We start from the raw sequence: 23260 nt of genomic DNA, 5'->3' as shown, positions 1-23260 counted from the left end.
TATAGTATAAATTAAGAAAATATCTCTATTTTTATTATCGGTACGTTTTATTAAAGGGTGGGTAAGGAATCAAATAAATACAATTTGCTTTCTTTCTTCATTCCTCCCCGTTCCTTTTCTATTGTGCTTTTTACATTCTGATCCTGCGGGGCAGGGAATTTCTGATATTTTAATCTACACACCGTGTTTAGAAAGTTATAGGTCCTTTAAAAGCAGTAAATCACAATAACATTGACGATGAATCAAATTTTCAAACTGACCTAATCTTTAAATGCATCCCTATACAATTAATATCCACTAAAATGATTTTTTTTAAAGTGCAATTTATGTTTATTAATTTTAAAATTATAATTAATTATGAATTGTTAAAATTTAAATTACACGGCTTGGGCAGCCCACAGTATGATCCTTTAAAAACATTTCCTTTTAAGAACATGTATAAAATCTGCCATTCCACACATAACTGAGTCCTTATCAAAACTTAATAGAAATGAAATTAATGGATTAAAAAAATGGATGGATTCATTTATTTTATTTTTTAAAAGCCTCTTCTTTATGTTTAATGGATTAACCACCATTCCCTTCTGTGTTAGACTTACTGCTCTACCAAACAGGGCCAATGCAAGGACGTGCACAGAGAGATTTCAGACTCTGGAGTTGCCTCCTTACCCTGCAAATACTAGAAGTTGCTGATGCGGAGAGTACCAGGGACCAGGAATCAGATTCCTCTTCACTGGGTGATCAAGGGAGGATTCAGAACCAGAAGGGGAGGTGCAGGCAGGGCTAGCCCTGGCATTACTGCTACCTGATGAAAATGCATAATGCTTTTTTGCCGCAGCCTGAGGATGTGGCACTGCTCTGACTCAGAGGAAAGCCTGGGACTCACCTTACTTAGGTCGCAGTAGGAGACTATTGGAGAAGGCTGGACCCCCTTTAAGTCAATAATTATCTTGCAACACAGGGGATGCTAACCATCAGGCAGCACTGCCTGCTATTACAGTTTAAAGACTTAATTTCAGCTTTTCCCTCGCTGGAGCAACTTCAGAGCATTGTGTTCCCAACAGCACTGCCTGAGCTGCACCTGAGCTGTCCAGCCTGTTTGCTGCTTTCCCGTATTACATACAGAGCAGCATAGAATGGGCTGATCCAGAGACAGAATCATAGAACTGCAGAGCTGGAAGGGACCAGGAAGGTCATTCAGTCCAACCCCCTGCAATGCAGGAATTATTATATGTTAAATTTGTATACCGCCCTATACCCGCAGTTCACAGGAATCACAGCTAAAGAATCCCTGACAGATAGCCATTCAACCTCTGCTTAAAAACCTCCAAGGAAGGAGAGTGCACCACCAAGATTCACATGTAAGGTAAAGGTAAAGGGACTCCTGACCGTTAGGTCCAGTCGTGGCCGACTCTGGGGTTGCGGCGCTCATCTCGCTTTACTGGCCGAGGGAGCCAGCTTACAGCTTCCCGCTTCTGGAGAACCAGAGCAGCGCATGGAAACGCCGTTTACCTTCCCACCGGAGCAGTACTTATTTATCTACCTGCACTTTGACGTGCTTTCGAACTGCTAGGTTGGCAGGAGCAGGTACCGAGCAATGGGAGCTCACCCCGTTGCGGGGATTCGAACCACCAACCTTCTGATCAGCAAGTCCTAGGCTCTGTGGTTTAACCCACAGCGCCACCCGCGTCCCAGTAGATTCACATGTACTGCTCTGCTTATGCCCGCATGTTCTATACCCCTTCAGGAAAGACTCAAAACAAATGTGTCCCCTTCCTATCCCTACTGATCATTTCAGGAAGAAACTGCACCATTCCTGCTATACTTCCCGACATCTGAATTGGGCCGTACAACTCTATCAGTACAAAATATGATGAATATGATCACAGATCCTAGCCACAGATCTATATATCAAGCCTCACAAAAGTGCAATGCTGAAAACAAAGCCTGCAATGTTGGGTGGGTGGAGGTGAAACTTGAAGCATTAAACATTGAAAAATATGCATAACCATTGGTATAATAAAGGTGGCAGCTAAGTAATTAATGCACAATGAAGAAATGGCTGGCTGGGATTTCAAAAATGAATAGCCACTCTGCAGATATGTGAACCGCATCTCGCGGATGCCAAATTAGCTCCATCAAATAAAGTGACTGATGTTGGACCAGCGGCTTGTAGGCTGCAGCTCCCCCCCCCCACCTAAGACCTCCACCTCCCCTCAAATCCCAGAATAAAAAAGGCTATGCAGAAAGACAAGGGCCAGACCTTGTGTCCCAATCAGAATTTTTTTAAAAAGAGACCCACATGAAAACTTTATCTCAACCTGGGGAGTGGCCGAAGGTCAAAAAAACAGAATAAAAAATGCTGGCGGGAAGAAAGCATTATGTATTTTCATTAAATTGCCTTGTTATGACTGAGGATTAGAATACTGCCATTACCTCTGAAATATATTCATAGATAATAATGCTATAATTAATGTCAGTGAGAGAAATCCCTGATTAACCTTTGGGGTCCCAAGGGCATCTGAAATACAGATGTGCTCACAAAATTGCTGTAGCATAATATTAACCTTTGTAAGTCTAAAAAAAGGAAGGGGAGTAAAAGACATTTCACAGTTCGGTTCTATTATTTCTTGGCATTTACAGTGTCATTGTGAAACTGAAATAAATCTGCCATATGCATTGTTTATAGAGAGCCATCTAAGGATATGGTGCTTTTGACAAAAGAAGAGGCATGGCCAATCTCTACCCAAAGGGCTCGCCATCTAAGAAAGACACAGGAGGCTGTATCCAATGTAGCACTTAGTTAAAGTTATTTAGTGGAATGCTTTTTCCACTGGAGAAATGTTTTGTGCCAATGAACCGCTGTTGCACAAGCAAATGGATAAGCAGTTCAGCTTTGTTGTGCAACAGGTTGCACAATGCAGAGTTTGTTGGGTGTTGAGTTTCCACCAGTGCAACAGGACCCTCCAATGGATCTCTACCCCGGCACAGACCACAAAGAGCCATTGGATTCACCCATCTCCAACACAGAACCAGGGGAAACTGTGATCCAGGCAGGAATTTCATGCGCTAGCTGCAAATAAGGCTACTCAGGAAGACAGAGAAATATGTGAGAAGCACCTACCCAGGTCAGGACCTGGCTAAGTGACGGGAAGAAGAGGAGCCTGCGGTTCCTATAAAAGTAACAGTGCTCCTCTTAAGATTATCTGCCGAGTCTTCCTGGCCTGGGGTAAAGCAGAGCAGGACTGAACGCTCAAATATTTATCATTTTATTTTTGGAGGAACTTGAAGCATGCAGGAGGCTCTGTGAAAAATCAAGATACCTGCGCCCTCTCTGATGCTGCATTGCTTGACATGCTGTTTGCATGAAAACAATCCCCCTGAGTTCCAGGAACTCCAGTATCTCCAGATAATCTTGGACAACCTTCCAGTCAGGTACAACATAGTGGGTCAGATCGTCGGACAATAATTTCTCACCTGAAACAGAATTCAAAGTGTTACCGTTTGTTTGCTTATTTATTTATGGCCCCTAAGACTGTGTGGTGCTTTACAGAGCACATGTCCCCACACTGAGGCACGTACAGTGTTGTTGACTATAGGGGAAAACCTACAATGGAGAGGGGTGGAGTATGGGAAACAAGGGAACAACATGCAGTCATATTTCAGTTATACCTGTGTACTGTGGGTTACAGCTTTAGTTGCAGTAGGCAAGGTGGAGAGGGGGAAGCTGGTGCCCTTCAGATGTTGCCCTCCAACTCCCATGAGCCCCAGCCAGGAGGGACAAGGGTCACATATTATGGGATTTATAGTACAAAAGCATCTAGAGGTTGGACAAGGTGGGTTTTCTGAAAGGATTGGAAAGAAGGGAGAGAAAAATAGTGCTGGCTCACTAATTTTACTCTGTACCACCCTTCGTCCACCTCTTGGCCTCCAGATTTTTGGATTACAGCTCCCAGCAGGCTGATGAGGGTTGTAGTTCAAAACATCTGGATGCCAACAGGTTGGCGAAAGCTGCTCTGTACATACTAAAAATTATACGGTCCCAGAGAGCCTCAAATCCATCCTTCTAATGGACAGATATTCCTAGATGGCATTAAGTCTTTCTCACTTTATGAATGGTGATTGAGGTCAAAAAGAGGGCACGTTGCAGTAACAACCTGGCAACAAGGACAGAAACCTTATTTGAATAGTAAAGGCATATGCTGCTGCAAAGTAAAGGCTACCAATCAATTTACTTTCAGGGGAAAGGGCAAAAGGGTTTATTCTACTTGGTATAAAACATTTGACCTTAAATTCTGATGGAAAATAATGTAAGAGAGGTGTTGGATCTTCTGTGCATTTCTGCACAGCATTTCTGATTTTCTAACACCCACTTGCTACAACAAAGTTAGCAACGAGCCTCAAAAAATATACAAGAATCCCTAAATTCGTACCGGAAGAGTCGCAGATTACAAGTTTTATTCTTGGAACATCCAATGATTCATTCCTATGATAAAAATTACAATGGGCAGATAGGTACATTGATTCAATCAATGGATTGTGTTTGTACAGAAACCTAATCAGACAAGATGGAAATATTGTGGGAGAGAAAATCTGTTGATCTGGAGGGAGCTGTGTGCCCAGTACTGGATAGGGATGCATTCCCCCAGAAAGACCAAGTCTGAACTTTGGGCTGGGGTGTCCTCCTGGATCTAGTGCTATCACTAGAGACATAGGTGCTATCTGTTACCAGCAGTGCTTTTTATCACCTTTGCCTGATTTGCCAGCTTCAGTCCCATCTCAAGAAAGCAGTCCTTGCCTCATTCATGCCCTGGTTCTGTCTAGATTAGACTACTATAATGCACTCTACATGGGACTGAATTTGAAGGTGGTTCAGAAGCTACAACAGGTGTAAAATTCAGCTGCCCAGATGTTTTGAGGGCCAAGCAGCTGGAGCGCCTAATACTTATTCTGTACTGGCTACACTGGGTGCTTATGCATTTCTGGGCCCAATTTAAAGTGCTGGTGGTTACCCTTCAAAGCTTCAGAAATTTGGAAGCAGTTATTCAAAGGACCGTCTGCAGTTGTGTGAATCTGCCTGGGCCTGAAGTTCATCCACAGGGGCTCCATTTGGAAGCCCTGCCATTAAACTCAAGCAAATTCCCAGGCACAAAAGACAGAGCCTTTTTTTGTGATGCTCCTCTCCCAGTCTTGGTGGTATGTACAATTGGTTTCATTTTTAGTGGATAATAACAGATCTTATTGCTGGTTTTAAATGCTGGACCAGGCCTGGAGTTTTAAAACAATCATTGCTTTGGGTTTTCTCTTTGGTGGTCTGGATTGGGATTTTTTTTTTTTTTTTTTTTGCTTTATGTTTATTGTTGCCTTGTTTGATGTTTGTTTTTATGAGGATTCTTTATGCTGTTGTTTAGTAAATGTATTGAGTAAATGTAAGCACCTTGGTTATATTTGTGAACTACTTTGCATTGCCCAGAGAAGCAGGATATAAATAAATAAACAAATCCTTCCTCCTGCTTGTTTGGGCTGTGCTTCTTTAGCACCAACATGAAATCCAAAACCAATCCCACTGAAAGGCACAGGAGCTGCTTAAGAGTGCTACTACAGTTGATGTGAGGAGTCACAATGGCTCCATGGAACATCCATGGACAAAGGGTCCAGTTTGTCTGTGGACTTCTCAAAGGCATTTAACCGGTCACTACAGAAAGCAGGATGTTGGAGGAGATGGGCCTTCTGACCCAATCCTGCAGGGTGGTTCTTATGTTCTCCTTACTAGGATAGCCAATGTGGTGCCCTCCTGATTCTAGAATCTGCCAACGTGGCAATAGTCAGAGATCCTGGGAGTTGTAGTTCAAAACATCCAGAGGCCACCACATCAGCTGCCCCTCTTCTAGTAGTATAATTTTGTGTGTATATGTTGACAATCATGCTCCTCTCCTCCTGTTTTATTTATCCCGGACAACTACCACATCCCCAGTTATGTACTCATGAGTTCTGTTGGAATTGGCACTCTACCGCTTCCTAAAAGAAATGAAATAAAGCACCACAGATGCTTTCCTCCCACCCTAGTGAATGCCCAAAGAGGGACAACTAAACCACGCGCATGGAGCTGAAATATACAAATGCAAGAAGATTATACTAAGTCAGATATTTGGTCAATCTAGCTCAGTACAGCCCACACTGACTCTTTCAAGTTTCAGACAGGAAGCCTTTCCCAAAGCTACTTGGAGATGTCATGCCCACAACCAGGGAGCTCTGGCCATTCATGTATGTGCATGTAGAATAAGCAATTGTGTGTGTCTTACGCAGAAGCACCCCCACTCCTTTTCCCATTCACATCTACTAAAGTTGAAGCCTTCCTTAATAATAACAATAACAATAATTTTATATAATACCCTGCCTATCTGGCTGGGTTGCCCCAGCCACTCTGGGTGGCTTCCAACACATATACAGTGGTACCTCAGGTTAAGTACCGTACTTAATTTGTTCTGGAGGTCCGTACATAACCTGAAACTGTTCTTAACCTGAAGCACCACTTTAGCTAATGGGGCCTCCTGCTGCCACTGCGCCGTCACTGCACGATTTCTGTTCTCATCCTGAAGCAAAGTTCTTAACCTGAAGCACTATTTCTGGGTTAGCGGAGTCTGTAACCTGAAGCGTATGTAACCTGAAGTGTATGTAACCCAAGGTACCACTGTAAAAACATAATAAAAGGCCACTTTCCTGCTCTGCTCAACAGGGAGCAAGGAAAACACTTTGCATATGCCCAGTGACCTCTTTTCCTGCATTAGCCAGTTTGGTGTAGTTTAGGAGGACAGGGTTAAAATTCCTGCTCAGCCATGAAACTCACTGTGTGCCCTTGGGTCTCTCAGCAAAAACCTGCCTGACAGGGTTGCTGTTAGGACCAAATGGGGAGGGAGAGACTCATGCAGAGCTCCTTGGAGGAAAAGTGAAATATAAATGTAATAAATAATTAAAAAATACCAAATCAGGTTAAGTGTGTAATGATTCGCTGGGCAAAGGATGTAGGACATAATATACTATTTGAAGATTGGGAAAAACTCTGGAAGGAAGGACTAAATTTCACGGCATGTGTAACGGTAAAAGAAAACATAATGAAGATGTTTTATAGATGGTATTTAACACCTATGAAACTGTCGAAAATGTATAAGGTGGATAATAAGTGCTGGAAATGTAGGGTTAGTGAGGGTTCCTTCTATCACATGTGGTGGGAGTGTGGAAAAGTTAAACAGTTTTGGGAAAAAATCTATATAGAACTGAAGAAGATTTTAAAATACACGTTTCCAAAGAAAGCAGAATTTTTCCTACTAGGTATATTGGGTTATGTGATAAGAAAAGAGGATCGTAAATTAGTATATTATGCGGTTACAGCAGCAAGAGTAATGCTGGCCCAGATGTGGAAAAAGCAGGAGACACCAACGGTGGAGGAATGGAGATTTAAGCTGTTGGATTATATGGAATTGGACAGACTTACAGGCAAAGTAAGATACATAAGAGACCAAAAGTTCACTGAGGATTGGGGAAAATATGTAGATTACTTGGAATTCATTAGTCAAGGGAAAATAACGCTAAAGGGATTTAGAGACGCACTGTGAAAGACTGTGAGTTATTGTTTAAAGAGAATAGGAGACCAAATAATATGTAAGGTTAATATACATTAAGAAATGTATATAAAAAGGTACAATGACAATATATACTAAGAAATGTGTAATTTAAAGTGTTACTTCGAATGATTTTCGGGAAAGCTAAAGGAAGTTTTGAAAACGAAGATTAAGAAATGTAACCAAAGTGAAAATTAAGTTTCTATATATTTCTCTTACTTTTATTTCTTTCTTTATTTCTATTTGTCTGTGCAACACTTTTATTTCTGTATGTTTATATGTGTGGGCGTGTACATATTCTTTACTTCTATGAAATAAAAAATTTAAACAGAAAAAAAAAAAAATACCAAATCAGGCCTGAGCCTTGGATAGACATTTCCCCTCCCTGCCCCCCCCCCCAAACATGACACCACGCTCCGCCCCAATGGCCAAGCCCCACCTCCTTTCAGCTTACAGACCGGTGCCCCACCCACCCTCCTTCGCCCCGCCCACCTACCGCGGGGACAGTCCGCCCGGCAGAGGGCGCTGCCGCAAGGCACGTCGGGCCTCAGGTAATGCTCGCGCACCACCCGCACGGAGCGGCCCAGTAGGCCCCGCAGCTGGAGCACCTTCTCCGTCCGCTGCATCTGGAGAGGGAGGGAGGGGCGCGCGCGCGCGAGAGAGAGAGAGCCGGCGGAAGCGGGCTCGAGCGGGAAAGCCACTCCTCCAAACCACCGCGCTGCGCCGTCCCACCGCCCTGATTCGCCGCCGCCGCCGCCCGTCCTGAGAGGAACGGGGAGGCGGGCTAGGGGCAAACGGGAAGGCTGGAGAGAAGGGGCGGGGCCACCTCTGAGAGAAACGGGGAGGCGGGGCCGCGGCGCGAGATCAGAAAGGGGCGGAGTCGCCTTAAAATGGCGGGCATGTTTTCCCGCGGGGAGAAATTCCCTGAGGGGATGAGGCCGTTTGCTTTGGTGAAGGGGCAAGCGAAGGAACCTCGTGAGGGTGGATTTGCGTCCCGTCGCTTTTCCACCCTCACGGTTACAGGCCTTGGGCAGTTTAGTGAACCCCATCGTCAGAATAGAGTAATAATAATAATTATAATTATACCCCCGCCCATCTGGCTGGGTTTCCCCAGCCACTCTGGGCGGCTCCCAGTAGAAGAAGAAAAATGTGATAAAATATCAAACTTTAAAAACTTCCCTAAACAGGGCTGCCTGTTAATGGGCATGGTTAATTTTGCCCCATTCCTCTTCATGGGTCTACTCTGAGAATAATTAAGTTACATCACATTACGTTTCTACCAAGCCTTTTCTGTAAGGGACTGAAAGTGACCTACTCAGTTCTCCTCCCTCCACTTAAATTTCAACAACAACCCTGTGCAGCGGGTTAGGCTGAGAGACGGTGGCTGGTATTTTTCCAGCCTTGCATTTCTCTGCAAAAATCAAGGCCTCCGAAGTGGCAGGCAATGATAATAAAGCAAGCTATTGAGCAATATATATATAAATTAAAAAAGGTGTGGGCAAAACGGGACTAAAAATTAATGTATAAATCAAGATATTCATTCATAAATTTATAAATCCAATGCAGTGCACAAAACCAAAGCGACTAAAAGCCAGAGGCAGCAGTTCTGGTCTATTTAAATAAAGAAGAAATCCATTAACAGGCAATCTCTTTATTAGGAACATCTGAAAATAAGTTTTCCAAGTTCATTGGATTCTGTTAGGCAAACAGAGTTCAAATGGGAAAGAATTGAAGACTGTGATTTGGTCCCCTGGCAGAGGTGGTTTTAGGAGTGATCTTTCCCAACCCATCAGGAGTAACTTGAGAATTGGATTTGTTAGTTGTTGAAAAATGGAAGCAGGAGACTGACATTGCAGCTAGCTGTCTGGCTCAGAGGAGACGGGAATAGACAAAACGCTGTCATTTTTTACTTGATTAGTATCTTGATTTTGGGTGGCATGCCAGAGCCGTTATCAATTATTAAATAAAGAAGAGAAATAAATTGACAGAGATATACACAACACCGCTTTCCCACATAAATACAGCTGTAATGTATCATCTTTTGACATTTTAATGACAACTCTGTTGCACTTTATGTCATCCACGTATTACAGAAGTTCCCCTCCCAACCTCTCTCCATCAGGCAAGACTAATGCATTTCATCACATATGGAAAATTAAAACAACCAAATGCAGCTAGTCTCCAGAAACGTGTTGCCAATGGCAAAAGGAACTGCTCTGGTTGGTTTCAGGGTTGAAGATCTTAAGAATTGTTCAATGCAATCCTATGAATGTTCACTCAGGAGTAAGCCCCACTGGGTTTAATGAGGCTGACTTCAAGTTAAGTGTTTTAGGATTTCAGCCCGAGATTCACAAAACCCCAATTCTGGAAATCCAAGAACCCTTTGCTCTGAAGATAATTTAGCAGAATGTCCTGGTGCCTCTTCAAGTCATCAGGATGCATTTTCCATTTTTGTCACTAGGAGTCACTGTTTCACTAATACAGTAAAGATAAGCTATATGATGGGGAGTTTCCTTTGCCCAGATGCAACAGACACAAATCCACTCAAGTCCGTGATAACAACATAAGGAGATTGTCTTCAAAAGAAACAAGAAATTAAGTGTTTCCCTACAAAACAACAACGTAAACAAATCCCTCAATTTATTGGAAGGATTCAAGTAGTAGAACATGAAATTACAAGACCAGCTTATGAACATTACTGGTTGTATAGAAATATCTTGCTTGCCATAGCTCTTTGTTTTTGCTTCCATGTGTTTAAGAGTCAACTTGACACTTTATCTCTGGATTAAATTGTTTTACTGTCAAACCAAGCTGCATATTACTTTCATTTTAATTGCAGCCTGACCCTGACACATGCTTAAGCTCTTGGAAATCAATGGTCTTGGGCATAGCTAAGTCTGCATAGAATTGCAGCCTTAAACTCCAGTTCTATGCATATGTGCTAGAGGATAAACCCCACTGCATTAAATAGGACCTACTTCTGAGTAAACTGTCTGGAACTGAGCTGTTGATTTTTTTTAATTTTAGTTTCCCAAACTCCCATTAAGATCAGGAAGTTTGACAGATGGTTTAATATTACTTTCTTCTATTACCAACAGCAAATCAGAATGTTGGAGGCACTGCATGGATGGAGCTTTTATTTTTATTGGATTTTTTTAAAAAAATCTCTTTCTCCTAAGTAGTCCAGGGTAGTTTATGTGGTTCTAATCTCCTCATTTATTCCGCACAACAACCTTGTTTGGTAGATTTGGCTCAGAGAAGGTGCTTGGTCCAAGATTGCCCTGTGAGCATTGGGGCTGAGCAGGAACTGGAACCAGAATCTTTCCTGTTCTAGTCTGGCATTCATACTACTATGTCGCACTGGCCCTCACAGCCTTTGTACCTCAGTTGTTCCAAACACAGCAGCCAACAACTCGGATGGATGGACTGGCAATAATAATAATAATAATAATAATAATAATAATAATAATAATATATTTATACCCCGCCCACCTGGCTGGGCTATCCAGCCACTCTGGGCGGCTTCCAACCAAATATTAAAATACAGTAATACATCAAACATTAAAAGCTTCCCTATGGGAAATGAAGCCAGATAGTTTGCCTTAACTCATGTATCTCCCCACAAGGGCCTTTACCTTTTTCCAGGCAATGCCTGACTATTCATGTAAACCACTTCAGAATTAGGTCCACCTTGGTTAGGAGGAGAACGTGCTGGTTGATTATCACCCCCCCCCCGGGCACCTTTCTCTCTTGAATTTTAATGCACATCCTTGAGCCTCTAAGGAAAACTCTTCTTATCTCATTTGTACCGCAAATGACAACTGGAAAGAGTTCAGTGGAGGTCGATTGCCTCCTCATTTAATTTCTCATGATCGGTGGCTAAAAAGGAATCCATCAATTTCACCTCAACATCACAGCTCAAGAATGTGAGGGCAAGGGAGCATTCTTCCATTTGTAGGTGGACTTTTATATACACAGCAAAGCAACCAAACCTATTCGGGAAACAGCCATGGCCCAGCCTGTCAGGAATGGGGGTGCAGACCTTTAAATTTTGTAACTTCTCCGTTGTACTGTTGGTCAAATATGGGCCTATCTGAACTAGATGTGAAACCCAGATTCCTCCTCTTCTGCTGATGTTTTGGTAACGAGCACAATGAAACACTCCTCAGATTTCAGTACAAGGCTACCCCCTCCTTCCAAGTTACAGCCTTTTTTAAATGCTATCCTTAATACCTTAGAAGCTATAACTTGCTTTTATGGGAAACCATAGTGAAATGAGCATTATAAACTACAGGAGCAAATAAAATAAAATCTGAATGGCAGGTGATATTCATGCCTCTTTATCTAAGACTATAGAAATAGAAAAAATTATTTTATGGACCCTAGAAAAAAAAGAGAGAAAGCAATGAACAAGCTTTTAAAATAAAATAATTTATAACAGCTATAACACATAAATCACTCTTGGTTGGCATGGAATAGTTGTTAAATGGTGGTGGCTTGGTGTAAAATGGAGAGTGAATGGGGAATTGCATTTGTGTGAGTTCTTATGTTTTAAAAATGCAACACCTGAAGGCTCTTGGCTGACTAAACATGTAACTATGGGTAGGGGTGGGGACAACTCCCATGCACTGTTGGTTATGTGTGTGAACTGCTGCTTTTTTCATGGTGTGGTTAATGCACTGTGCTTCAGCACCCTGGATAGTTCATTATCCCTCTGCTAATGCTGGCTGCTGTTTTTCCTTTGCCTCACCTATCTCCAAGTTGAATCCAGTGTTAGTCATACTCAGAGTAGACCCATTGAAATTAAAGACCATTACTTACTTTGGCCCATTAACTTTAATGGGTGTGCTTTAAGCAGAGACAGTTGGCTAGAACCTTATATCTATCTCATCTCTTTTCTAAGCCCATTCTAAACCACCTCCCAATTCCTTTCAAAACCCGCTTCTTGGATAAATAGTAAGTTATGCAAAACAAATGCGTGTCAATATGACTAATTCTACATGTGCATCTCATTTGCAGAATTTGGATTTTCGTGGTGAAATTTTTTTTCTTTTTGCACAGTACATACAGCCTCCATCTGTTCTTTGTGTTTTCTTCCAGAGAGGCATAAAAACATAGTTTATGCTGACAAACCTCTAAGCATGCCGGTGAAAACTATGATGCAGTCACCCATCATGAGGATGAAGCTTACAGAAGCAAGTTGATAGATTTATTTGCTGATCACTCAAGAAAAGGAAGGAATGAACTGTGTCATCCTGCTTGCATTTTTACAGAAGGCGTTTGTTCATGCAGAAAGACGATCGGCATTACACAAAGGTGCTCTGAGTTTTTTTGTTTTTTGCAGACTCCTGGTTGAACTGGCAAAGGCACATGAAGGTCAAATGACTTGCCGGAGGTTATCCATTGATCTGAGTGTTTTTGGCAGGATGGCAGCCAAATCTTCATGCTCATCCTGGTGCATTGCCCATCAGCTGTCAGTGCAGGATTCTGTTCTCTTCAGTCTGTATTTCATTTGTAAAACAAAATGGGCTTCACACCATTTGGTAATAATTTAATAGACTGCACATTAAAAATCCAGAGGACATGTGTATGATTGCTTTACAGCACATCAGCAAAATGCCACTACCATGCACAGGAAATGCAGTGTTTGGAGTAAAGCTGAGATTCAACACATTCATTCAAGCACCAATCTCAAGCAGAGGCAAGGCAGAACAAGCAGAGGCAAGACAGTACCTTGGACAGCTGCCTGCAGGGCTCAGGGACCCCTCAGATGTTGCTTCAGCACCAGTTATTATTTTAGATTAAGCCTCAAACTGCCGCTCCCTCTCAGTAGCTAGCTCTGCCTTCACTTCAAGGGGCCTAGATTTCTCTAGCAACTTTTGAATCCGACAAGGTGAGTGAGACTCTGGGACTCCTGTGATGGAGCCCTTTGAGTCAGATGAGGGTCTTCAGGTCAGAGGGGAACTGGGTCCACAAGTTCTACTTGCAGAAGTGCTTTCAGTAGGTTAGGGGCTTCTGGAACTGATCAGAGGGCAGTTCCCTCTCCCACTCTGAATCCCAAGCTCATTTCCCAAAGAAGGTGAATCTGACCCGAAGGTCATGACATTTCATCCTCTTGAAAAGCTATTTCTTCTTTCATTGTCGTCTTCTTCTTTAGCGATCACTCATAGCTCAGTAAGATTCTATAAACTTCTATAAACACAGTTTTAACAGTGGGTTCATAAGTGACTGTGGAGGCCAATTCTGGATCCACACGTCCTTCCACAGTGGGGACATAGGTTTCCGGATGGGAGTTGATCATGGTGAAGGTTTGCCAAGTGTGCCTTCCTCTTATCACGTTTCTCCCTTTCATCCTAAGTTTGAGCATCTTCAAAGCCTATGACACCTTCCATAAACATGTTGAAAACAGATGTAAGAGCATCCTTCCTTTTATTACAGTTTAATTATGCTGAGTAAAAACATAGTTTGTGATCATATTCTGTCAGTGGCCAATAACTAACTGAAAGGGTGGAGTAATGATATCAAGATGAAACAATTAATTAAATCAACTAAGGAGTGATTTAATTCTGAACAGAACATAAATTATTTTAAACAAAGAAACAGAAGTGTGAAATCCTCAGCTCTCTGTACATCCTGCTGCACAAGTCCTGTTGAAATAAATGGGAGCTGTGCAAGAGTCCTGCTTCCGAAATATATTTTGCTTGCCCTTTTCACTCTGTGGCTTATCTTCCAAGGATTTTAAGAACGTTCCTCCATATTTTGTTTCCCTTCATCCTATTGAGTTGTCTTTTTCTCCTCCCCACTCACCCTGTTCTCCACTGCGTGACTCCCCATGTGTCAGATAATTAAAAAAAATGGAAATTGCAAAACACAAGGCTGGAGAAGGTAGCAGAAATCCATACTGGTTGAGGTCCTCTTGAATATTAAAATGACTTTACTTTTGAGAGCATAGCAAATTCCAGCCTTGACAATTTCATTTTGAAAACTGTTTATGCTCACAAAAGTCCATAACAACAACATTTCCATTATGTTCTTGCAGGATTTTCTTGTGGTCTTTACTTTTGTGAGTCAGCTTTTATTATTGCTCAGCACTGATGTCGAGCAATGCAAATGCAAAACAGGAAGAGCTTTGCGGTAAAGATATTGCTGTTTTCTCAAAGTACAAAGGTGTCTGTCGGCCTGCAGCCCTGATGTTTTCTCCTCCCGACCTGCCTCAATAATGCAAACTAGCAGCAGTGGAATTTATTCTCCTGAGACCGTAATCTTCATTTACCTGCTACCAAGGTACTCTACCTGACTATATTTAGATTTCTTTTGAATGTTATCTCAAGAGTCTAGAGCAGATTATAGTATATCATCTCTTTTTATCTTCACAAGGGCTGTGGGAGGGAGAGGTAGTGGTTTGCCAAAATCCATGCAAATCAGCTGCATCTCCCATGTCCAGACTAGCCAGGGCACCACAATGTCTCTGCAGGGCAATTAGTGAATTCCCATCTCTGGTTTCTGTCCCTCACTTAGGACTTTCTCTGTAGAAGCTGGGTGCATTCAAACAATCTCCCCCTCCATTGATCTTGCATTAGGAACAGCTATTTTCATTTAAACAGCTGCGGGAAGTCTGGAACACTGACCTAAAAGGAAGTCAAATTTATTTGAGGCTGATTTTATTCTCATGCTTTATTGTCCCATTGAACATTAAGTGGAAGGGATACATGCAGGCACACATTCATGCACACACACATTCTGCCATTGGGATAAGTAACGCAAATTAATTATATAAACAATTTTTCATACATAGAATAATTTATCATTTCCCCAAGATCTAGGTTTTCAAATAATTTAGGCCTTTTGGAAGGAAATAAGGTAGGCAAAATTACACCACAGGGTCTGAAAACAAGGAGAATGCAGAAAAGGCAAGGACCTATGAGAAGGAGAGGGCTTTTTCTGTGGCAGCTCCTAAACTGTGGAACCTCCACTCCACAACGATGCATCTAGCACTTTTGTTACCCACTTTCCACTGTGTGCTTTCTAACCTGACGTTTGACAGTAAAGGTATTATTGGGCGACCCACCTCTTCTGTTTTGCTTAGCTTATATTGTGCTGCATTTGTTTGGAATTGCTTTACTTGTTTTTAATTTTACGATTATGAAACCCATCTTATGGTGAAATAAGAAATCTAATAAATAAATATGAGACCACCACCAGGAAGGTGCCTTATACTGAAACAGACCTCACAGACCTCACTGGGTTGAATTTCACTGCATGTAATGCTTTGAAAGAAAATGTTATGAAAATGATATATAGATGGTACATGACCCCAGTCAAACTTGCAAAAATATATCATTTGTCTGATAACAAATGTTGGAAATGTAAAGAAAGTGAAGGAACGTTCTTTCACCTCTGGTGGACCTGCCCTAGAGTGAAGGCTTTCTGGGAAATGATATATAATGAGCTGAAAAGGGTATTTAAGTATACCTTCCCTAAGAAACCAGAGGCCTTCCTTCTGGGTATTGTCGGCCAGAGGGTGTTAAAGAAGGACCGAACATTTTTTATGTATGCAACAACAGCAGCAAGGATACTCGTTGCTAAGCACTGGAAATCCCAAGATTTACCCACACTGGAAGAATGGCAGATGCAACTGATAGACTGCATGGAACTGGCCGAGATGACTGGCAGAATCCGAGACCTGGGAGAGGAGACGGTAGAAGAAGACTGGAAGAAATTCAAGATTTATCTACAAAAATATTGTAAATTGTATGAATGTTAAGAAGGATGCTAGATTATAAATAACTTGGCACCATTAAGCTAGATGAAGTGAAGTATGAAGATAAGTTAAATTTAAGAAAAGACAAATTTTGGATAAGTATTAGGCTAAATTTAAATTTTTAAGGTTTGAACAAACGATATCTAAAATTAGAGACACAACATTGGAAAATTAGATAACAAGAATGGAATTAACGAGATAAATTGCTGATTAAATTTTTAGAAACTAGGAACGCAGGAGCGGGGGATGTGAGGAAGTCCAAAGAAGTTAAGAAAATATGTTTATGATATGTGTTACTTTGTTTCGTTTTTTGTACTGTAATTAAAAAAAAAACCTTTAATAAATATTTATGAAAAATATATATATATATACTGAAACAGACCATTGTCCCTCTAACTCAGTGTATTGGCTACACTGGCAGTAGTTGTCTAGGGTTTTAGGCAGGGTACTTTCCTTCCTGGAGATGCCTGGGATTGTACCTGGAACCCACTGCATGCACAGCGAATACTCTGCTACCACTGAACCACAGCACTTCCCCTTAAGCTGTGGCCCTTCCACCGAGCCTCTGGGGCAGGCATGGCCAAACTTGGCCCTTCAGCTGTTTTGGGACTACAACTCCCACCATCCCTAGCTAACAGGACCAGTGGTCAGGGATGATGGGAATTGTAGTCCTAAAACAGCTGGAGGGCCAAGTTTGGCCATGCCTGCTCTAGAGCTTACTGATTGGAAGGTTGGCAGTTCAAAACCCTGTGAGGAGGTGAGCTCCCATTGCTCTGTCCCAGCTCCTGCCAACCTAGCAGTTCAAAAGCATGCCAGTGCAAGTAGATAAATAGGTACCATTGTGGCGGGAAGGTAAACGGCATTTCCATGTGCTCTGGCTTCCATCACAGTGTTCCGTTGTGCCAGAAGTGGTTTAGTCATGCTGGCCACATGAGACAGAAACCTGTCTGCAGACAATCGCCGACTGAAAGCAAGATGAGCGCCGCAACCCCATAGTCGCCTTTGGCTGGATTTGACCATCCAGGGGTCCTTTACCTTTACACTTCCAGATCACCTGAAATCCCCTTCACCTCCCTTGTTATAAACTCTGTGATAATTTTGCATACAGTTAGAACAATCTCTCCCCCCCCCCGCCCCATGTAGATCTTTTTTTCCAGTGGCATATTCTTCTACAGAGGAAAAGCACCACACTGGAATCCATTGCACTTCATAATGAAGACAGATGGTTTACCTGGCAGCTCCCCTTCGTGCCTTCTGTCTCAGGGCAAGCAGATTGAAAGGGAGGAGGGGCAGAACCAGGGGGTCACATGGAATCCACAGTCGGACCAGAGAGCCACAGAGGATGGCGCCCTGGAGGAGCAAAAAGAAAATAAAGAGAAGAAAAAAGAACTTACCAAAAATAAAGGTAACCATGAACCATTGTTCTGACACAGGCAGCCTCAGACTATTCTCACATGCTTCTTCTTTTCAAGCAACCTGTCTGCTTTCAAGAGCAGGCAATCTGCTCTTCTCTCTGTGTGTAGGAGGAGGAAGCATGCTTCGAAATCGTCTAAATGCAGCTGCTTCTTATATAAAACTCAAAACATGTAGTTTAAAGACTTTGACAAAAGTGACAACGTAAGTGGAGCAGCAGCTGTTCCCAAGAAAGGGGGAAGTGAACCCCAAAATGTCCCAGTTGACCAACTGCCAGGGGACCCTTGTTCCTTTAGCTGCCATAAAAAATGTGAAATTCTCCTGCCTTTTCCCCACTTAGTTTGCATATGCTGGGCCCTGGGGTCATATGGAAACCTATGCCTGGAAGGTGGAGCTGGAGACAGATGCAGAGCAAAGTTTTAAGAAGGTGGAGACCCTCTGAAGCAGAATCAGTTCTGCTCAGTTGATTAGGCATTAGCATCAGGCCTGGCCCATCCACCAATTGCACCCCACTGAATTCCCCTCTGTTCCTGAAGAGGACCCTGAAGCCTGACCAGTTCTGCAAGTTTCCAAGCTCCAGGAATGAATCTTCATGCTAGACAGCAAGTAAAACTACTGTTATTTTCAGGGCATGACTTGAACATCTTCAACTGTCATGGCTTTGCTCAGGGAGTCTGTCAGGGTCTTAATCTGAGGCAGGCTGATTTGGGGGGGGCGGTGTTGGCTGAAACACTGAGGTCAGACTCAAAAGGCTAAAAGGTTTCTCAGGAAGTCAGAGTGGAAACACACAGATATCCCTCCTCACAAAAAAGCATAAAGTGCACCTCCAGAAAGAAAGTGTCACACCTCTGTCCTGCGCATGGGCCTCCCCCATAGGCATCAAGTTGGTCACTGTGCGAAGAGGGTGCTGGACTAGATAGGTATTTAGCAGGACTCTTCTTAGAACACCTTTGCATAAGATTTGCTTATGCTGATTTATAAGAGCAGATGGGGAACAAGACTGTGACCAGGTCTCAGCTAGATTGGTAAAGAAAAAATGTTTTATATGTATTGTATGTGCGATATAACACTTTGACACCAGAGATAACACTTTGACCCCATCTTTCCCTACCGGATTTCTCTGTATGAGTTCGCAACGTTTAACTGAATCGCTCCTTTGACGGGTCTAGATCCAGCCCTGGTGGTCTGCGTGCCTGCTTAGTCTGCTGTCCAGGTGCTAAGTAAATGGAAAACTCCTGCTCTTAGGGCTTTTTAATCTTTAAACTGGGCAGCCTTCAAATTTATATTTCTTCAAAATAGTATTACGTAGTAGGACCAGGAGGTGGGGGGCGGCTGCTACCTTTCTGCATATCACTGAATCTGTTATTCAGGTTGAGAACTTCCAACATGCTGAAGCAGGTGTATTCCTAATCCTTTGCTCTGGATAACAACCTTCCCACAGGGACTTTCTTCAAGGGCACCTCTCTCTTAGACCTCAGCAGCTGGCCTGCTTTGATTCTCCTCTATACTTTCAACAATCACTCTTCACAGCCACCGTTCTCTGTTACCTGTTCCGAGTGCTTCAGAGGGAAGAAAGTCTCACTTATGCTCACACTCAACAAGAGAGCATGAACAGCATCTGGAAAGGCAGCCAGGTAGGTAGAATGAGAACATAAGGTGAGCCTGCTGGATCAGGCCAATGGCCCATCTAGTCCAGCATCCTGTTTTCACAGTGGCCAACCAGATGCCTGTGGGAATTACTAATAGCTTCCTCTTACATTTCCCCCGTGGCGGCTTGTACCTGCACAACTGGCAGGGTTGAAAGCTGAGACGGGTGGGTAGTCAAAGCCAGAGCCAGTAATGGGCGGAGCCACTGCCTGGCTGCTTGTAAGAAGGCAGGCAGGTGGGGACTAACTGGGAGCTTTTTGAGATGGGTGGGGCAGTGCCCAATTCACCCTAATGAACGAGCCTCCACTGCCATTTCCTATGCTCATTCATATGGTCCTGACTGTGCACCTTTGGTCTGAAATACACAGATGAAGACCTTGTTTTTTTGCTTGAGCAAAAACTCTGCGTAAAGTCAGCCACAGTGTGTTTGAAAGGGGGACTGTGTTTTATTTTGTTTCCTTTGGTCTCAGCGCCTAAATCTAATATATGTTATTTGATTTGGATCCTTTGGATTAGTAAAAGGGGATTGGCTATAAAGGGGGCCAGCATCATTATTCAGTGTTATTAATGATGTTGTCAACCCTTAGATTTCCCCAAACTAGAAAACTCATAAATTTTACTTATAAGGGGAGTGGGTGGAATCTCAGAATGATCTAACAAATATATAAATTCTTTAAAGTATTTAATATGTGTTAAGAGGACAGCATGATAAATTCAATATTGAAAACCAATATCAGGTTTACAATTATTTGCCATTTATCATCCCTGATTGCGCAGACAGTATCTTATTGAAAAGAATAAAGTGATTCATAAAGAGAGTTCTATTACAGAAGAAAGGAGCCAAAAAGAGAGAGGGGAGGAACAGTCAAAAATATCTTGTTTTTCTCTCCTACCATTATTGTCAGCTGCTATTTGCTCTTTTGAGAAAGGAAGCGTGTGAGCTTAATCGCCTGCACTTTGATATTAGAGATACGATAAATTTATAAAGGGAGGAACCATCTCATTTTCTGAACAGCATTCTGACAGCACATTTTTCTTTAAATATCTGATTTTCTACTTACGGAGGAAAACAGACAGCTCTGTGCCATCTTTGTCTTTACAAGCTTGAGTTATTTGAAGTTTAGTACATTTGTGGGGGGCCTTGTTTCCCTTCCCTGCCTGCCCCATGAGATTGTCATTCTGTTACTGGTGGAATATGTGGAAGAAACCAAACTCCAGCAGTTAAATCACACATGATAAGACAGGAGAGGGTACCATTGGGGGAGGGCAGGGCACCCCATCCTTGTGTTTCAGAGACCACATCTGGTAATTTCTGGAGTACAGCTATTGCCTACTATCTCACTGATCTACACTTTGGATGAATGCTAACAATGGCATTGGCCTATGCACCAGGTATGTATGCCAAAGGTGTAAACACCTTCCCTTCATATATTAAGATTTGCAGAGGGGGCATTGTGTATGTAATGGTGGCCAGGAGAGGACTTTCTCTGTGGCACCCCTTAAATTGTCAAACTTCCTCCCCACAGTGCTGTGTCTAGCAGCTTTCAACAAATTGTTTGTTATGTGTTGGGGTGCCAGAGTTTTGTGGGTGCAAGGCACCCATAATCCTTAGAATTCATAAAAGTCAGAATTAATCAAGGTTTGATTAAACGGTGCCAAGCACAGAAATTCCTGGGTTTAGCTTCTGCTAACGAGCCAGACTAGCCTAGACACAGAGCATGGCTTTTTGCTGTTCTTTGAATCCAGTGCTATGCTTACATAGGAGGGCAAACCCCCTTGAAATGTGAATGTTCTGAATTCTCCCCATCTAGGTTCAGGTTATCTATCTGTGTAAATAAACCATGTACTATAAAGATACCACAGTTTCTGCTGTGCCTTATTCCCAAAAGGAAACACAGGCCCTGGGTAAGCACCCAGAACCCCTGAAATCTCTTGCATCACCCTTTGGAGATTGGGGTGGCTTATAACAATATGCTGAACAGCGAAAGGTGGACAACATGGCTCCTTCTATTGGCCAGAGAAGGAGCAGGTGCAAAGAGCTTGCTTTTTCTTACCCCACCTGCCTGAATGACCACTCAGTTACCTCTGGCTGTTGCCCTGGGACTGCAGAAACAATACACAAATAAATAATGCACCCTGCCATAGTTCCTATTCAAAGGTAGTGGGCTGTTAGGAAGGTCCCCCTGTGAGAGCAGGACTCAAGTCTGTATTCCAGGTGAGAGCAGGCTACAATTTGGGGCATGATTTATTGGTCCTGAAAGAAGTGATTCTGCGCAGGTGAGATCTGGGCTTACAAGCAGGACGTGTTTGGGGACAGTGAATAATTGTGTGTAATTTTTTTTTGCTGCAGTTAATATGTTTTGCTCTTTGGCAGTTTAAATTAGGGTTATCAGCTCTAACACTCCTGGTACTGCAGGCCTTTAAATAGGAAATTGATTTGAAACCCTTTGAAACCTTTTCTGTCTTAATTCTGCTATTAGCAAGTGTTTTATCATTTGTTGGTTAGTGCATGTCTCTATGGCAGTGTGGATGGAGGTGTCCCAGTTGTCAGCGTAAGTGGTAGGGTATGTTACAGTGATGGGAGGATGATGTTCTGAATAGATACTTAAGAACTGTCCCTCCTCTCATCTAAGGGAACCTCAGTTGCCCTGTCAATGGACCACTGAAATTGCTGGTGCTAAATGACAGGTCAGTGAAAGGGAAATGTAGCTTCCAGGACTTGTTCTTGAATCGGGACCAACCTGGTCTACATAATTAAGATATGGTACAGTGAGACTGGCAGGTAGGCTCGTCCCTAGACATTTTGCTGACTGAGGTGAACGACAGGATGGCATCCACTTCCACATTCCACTTAAAGAAGTAGACTGGATTGGCAACTGAAGATTGCTTCAATGTGTGCCTCTAGCACACCTGAGAACAGCAAACTCTTTTAGGAGATGCAAGGCAAGTTGTGTGGCACATGCAGTTCTGTCCCCCAATAGTTGGGAACACCTAGAGACTCAGGAGGAACAACCAGAAGACTGCCACCGTCTTCAGCATCTGCCACCTGAGGCAGTCGCTTCACTCTGTCTAATGGTAGGGCCAGGCCTGCAGGAAGGGTTGGCCTGTCTCAGTCATAGTTTTTCAGTGTCCTGTCAGCACAGCATCAGCATAGGTAGGGAGTCAAGGAAACAGAGTTTCTGTCTTTTATCTGAGCTCCATCTTCTACAGGTTCAGCATGGATCCAATTTTAAGAGACCGTGTTGTACCTCCTACCCTGCTTCCTAACAGACTTCCCTGCCTAAGCAGGTGGAGGAGGTCTTGAAGATCTTCAAGCCTTCAGTGTTGGGCAATTAAAACATCAGTGGTAGAGCATTTCATGCTACCTGTATGGTGGACCACGTGCTTGACATGCTGGCACATGTGTGGGTGAAAATTCCCTTACCAGGAAGAGCTAGACTTAAGCTTATACAGGCTTCTCTGCAGCCATAGGGGATCAATTAACCACTAGAGGGTGGAAGTGTCATCAATATATTGATAACACCCATCTCTATTTCTCTTTTCTAACTTAACCAGGTAAGGAAGCTGACACTCTAAACAGGTGTTTGTGATCAGTAGTGGACTGGGTGAGGAGGCTAGCAAACCAAAGCGAATTCCGGACAATATGGCGCTCTCGCTGGTTGGCAGCTCAGCTGATCCTGGAGTTAATGTCTGGCAGCATTTGAAATCGAGTTTGTATTAATTGGTGTACTTTGGTAGTATGATATGTATACTGATACGTTGCAACCTGTCCTGTGACCATGTGGTGAAGGGTGGGAAATAAATCAATAAATAAATGAAA

General features: G+C 42.9%; 1 protein-coding gene and 1 long non-coding RNA gene across 10 annotated transcripts in view; one reads left to right on the top strand and one right to left on the bottom strand.

Annotated features, from left to right (window-relative positions):
* Window positions 1-8403, bottom strand: part of DIS3L (DIS3 like exosome 3'-5' exoribonuclease) — a 24544-nt gene extending 16141 nt beyond the window's left edge. Inside the window, exons 1-2 of the mRNA XM_081839404.1 lie at window positions 8116-8403; window positions 3324-3477 (exon numbers count right to left, since the gene is read on the bottom strand). Coding sequence (XP_081695530.1) covers window positions 3324-3477; window positions 8116-8245 — 284 coding nt within the window. The 5' untranslated portion in view covers window positions 8246-8403. The remainder of the gene's footprint in view (window positions 1-3323; window positions 3478-8115) is intronic.
* LOC309328926 lies at window positions 8105-23260 on the top strand. 9 transcript variants are annotated; one of them, XR_014150887.1, is made up of 3 exons: window positions 8105-8170; window positions 12720-14903; window positions 17556-19767. It is a non-coding gene; the product is annotated as an uncharacterized lncRNA (long non-coding RNA). The 9 variants fall into 9 exon arrangements; XR_014150888.1 differs by lacking the exon at window positions 8105-8170 and adding an exon at window positions 8497-8569; XR_014150889.1 differs by lacking the exon at window positions 8105-8170 and adding an exon at window positions 8752-9838.

This window comes from Podarcis erhardii, assembly GCF_964252035.2.
Source record: "Podarcis erhardii genome assembly, chromosome: 14".
In the NCBI taxonomy this organism is placed as follows: Eukaryota; Metazoa; Chordata; class Lepidosauria; order Squamata; family Lacertidae; genus Podarcis; species Podarcis erhardii.
The sequence above is the reverse complement of the archived record's forward strand: the minus strand, read 5'-3'. Positions and strand labels throughout refer to the sequence as shown.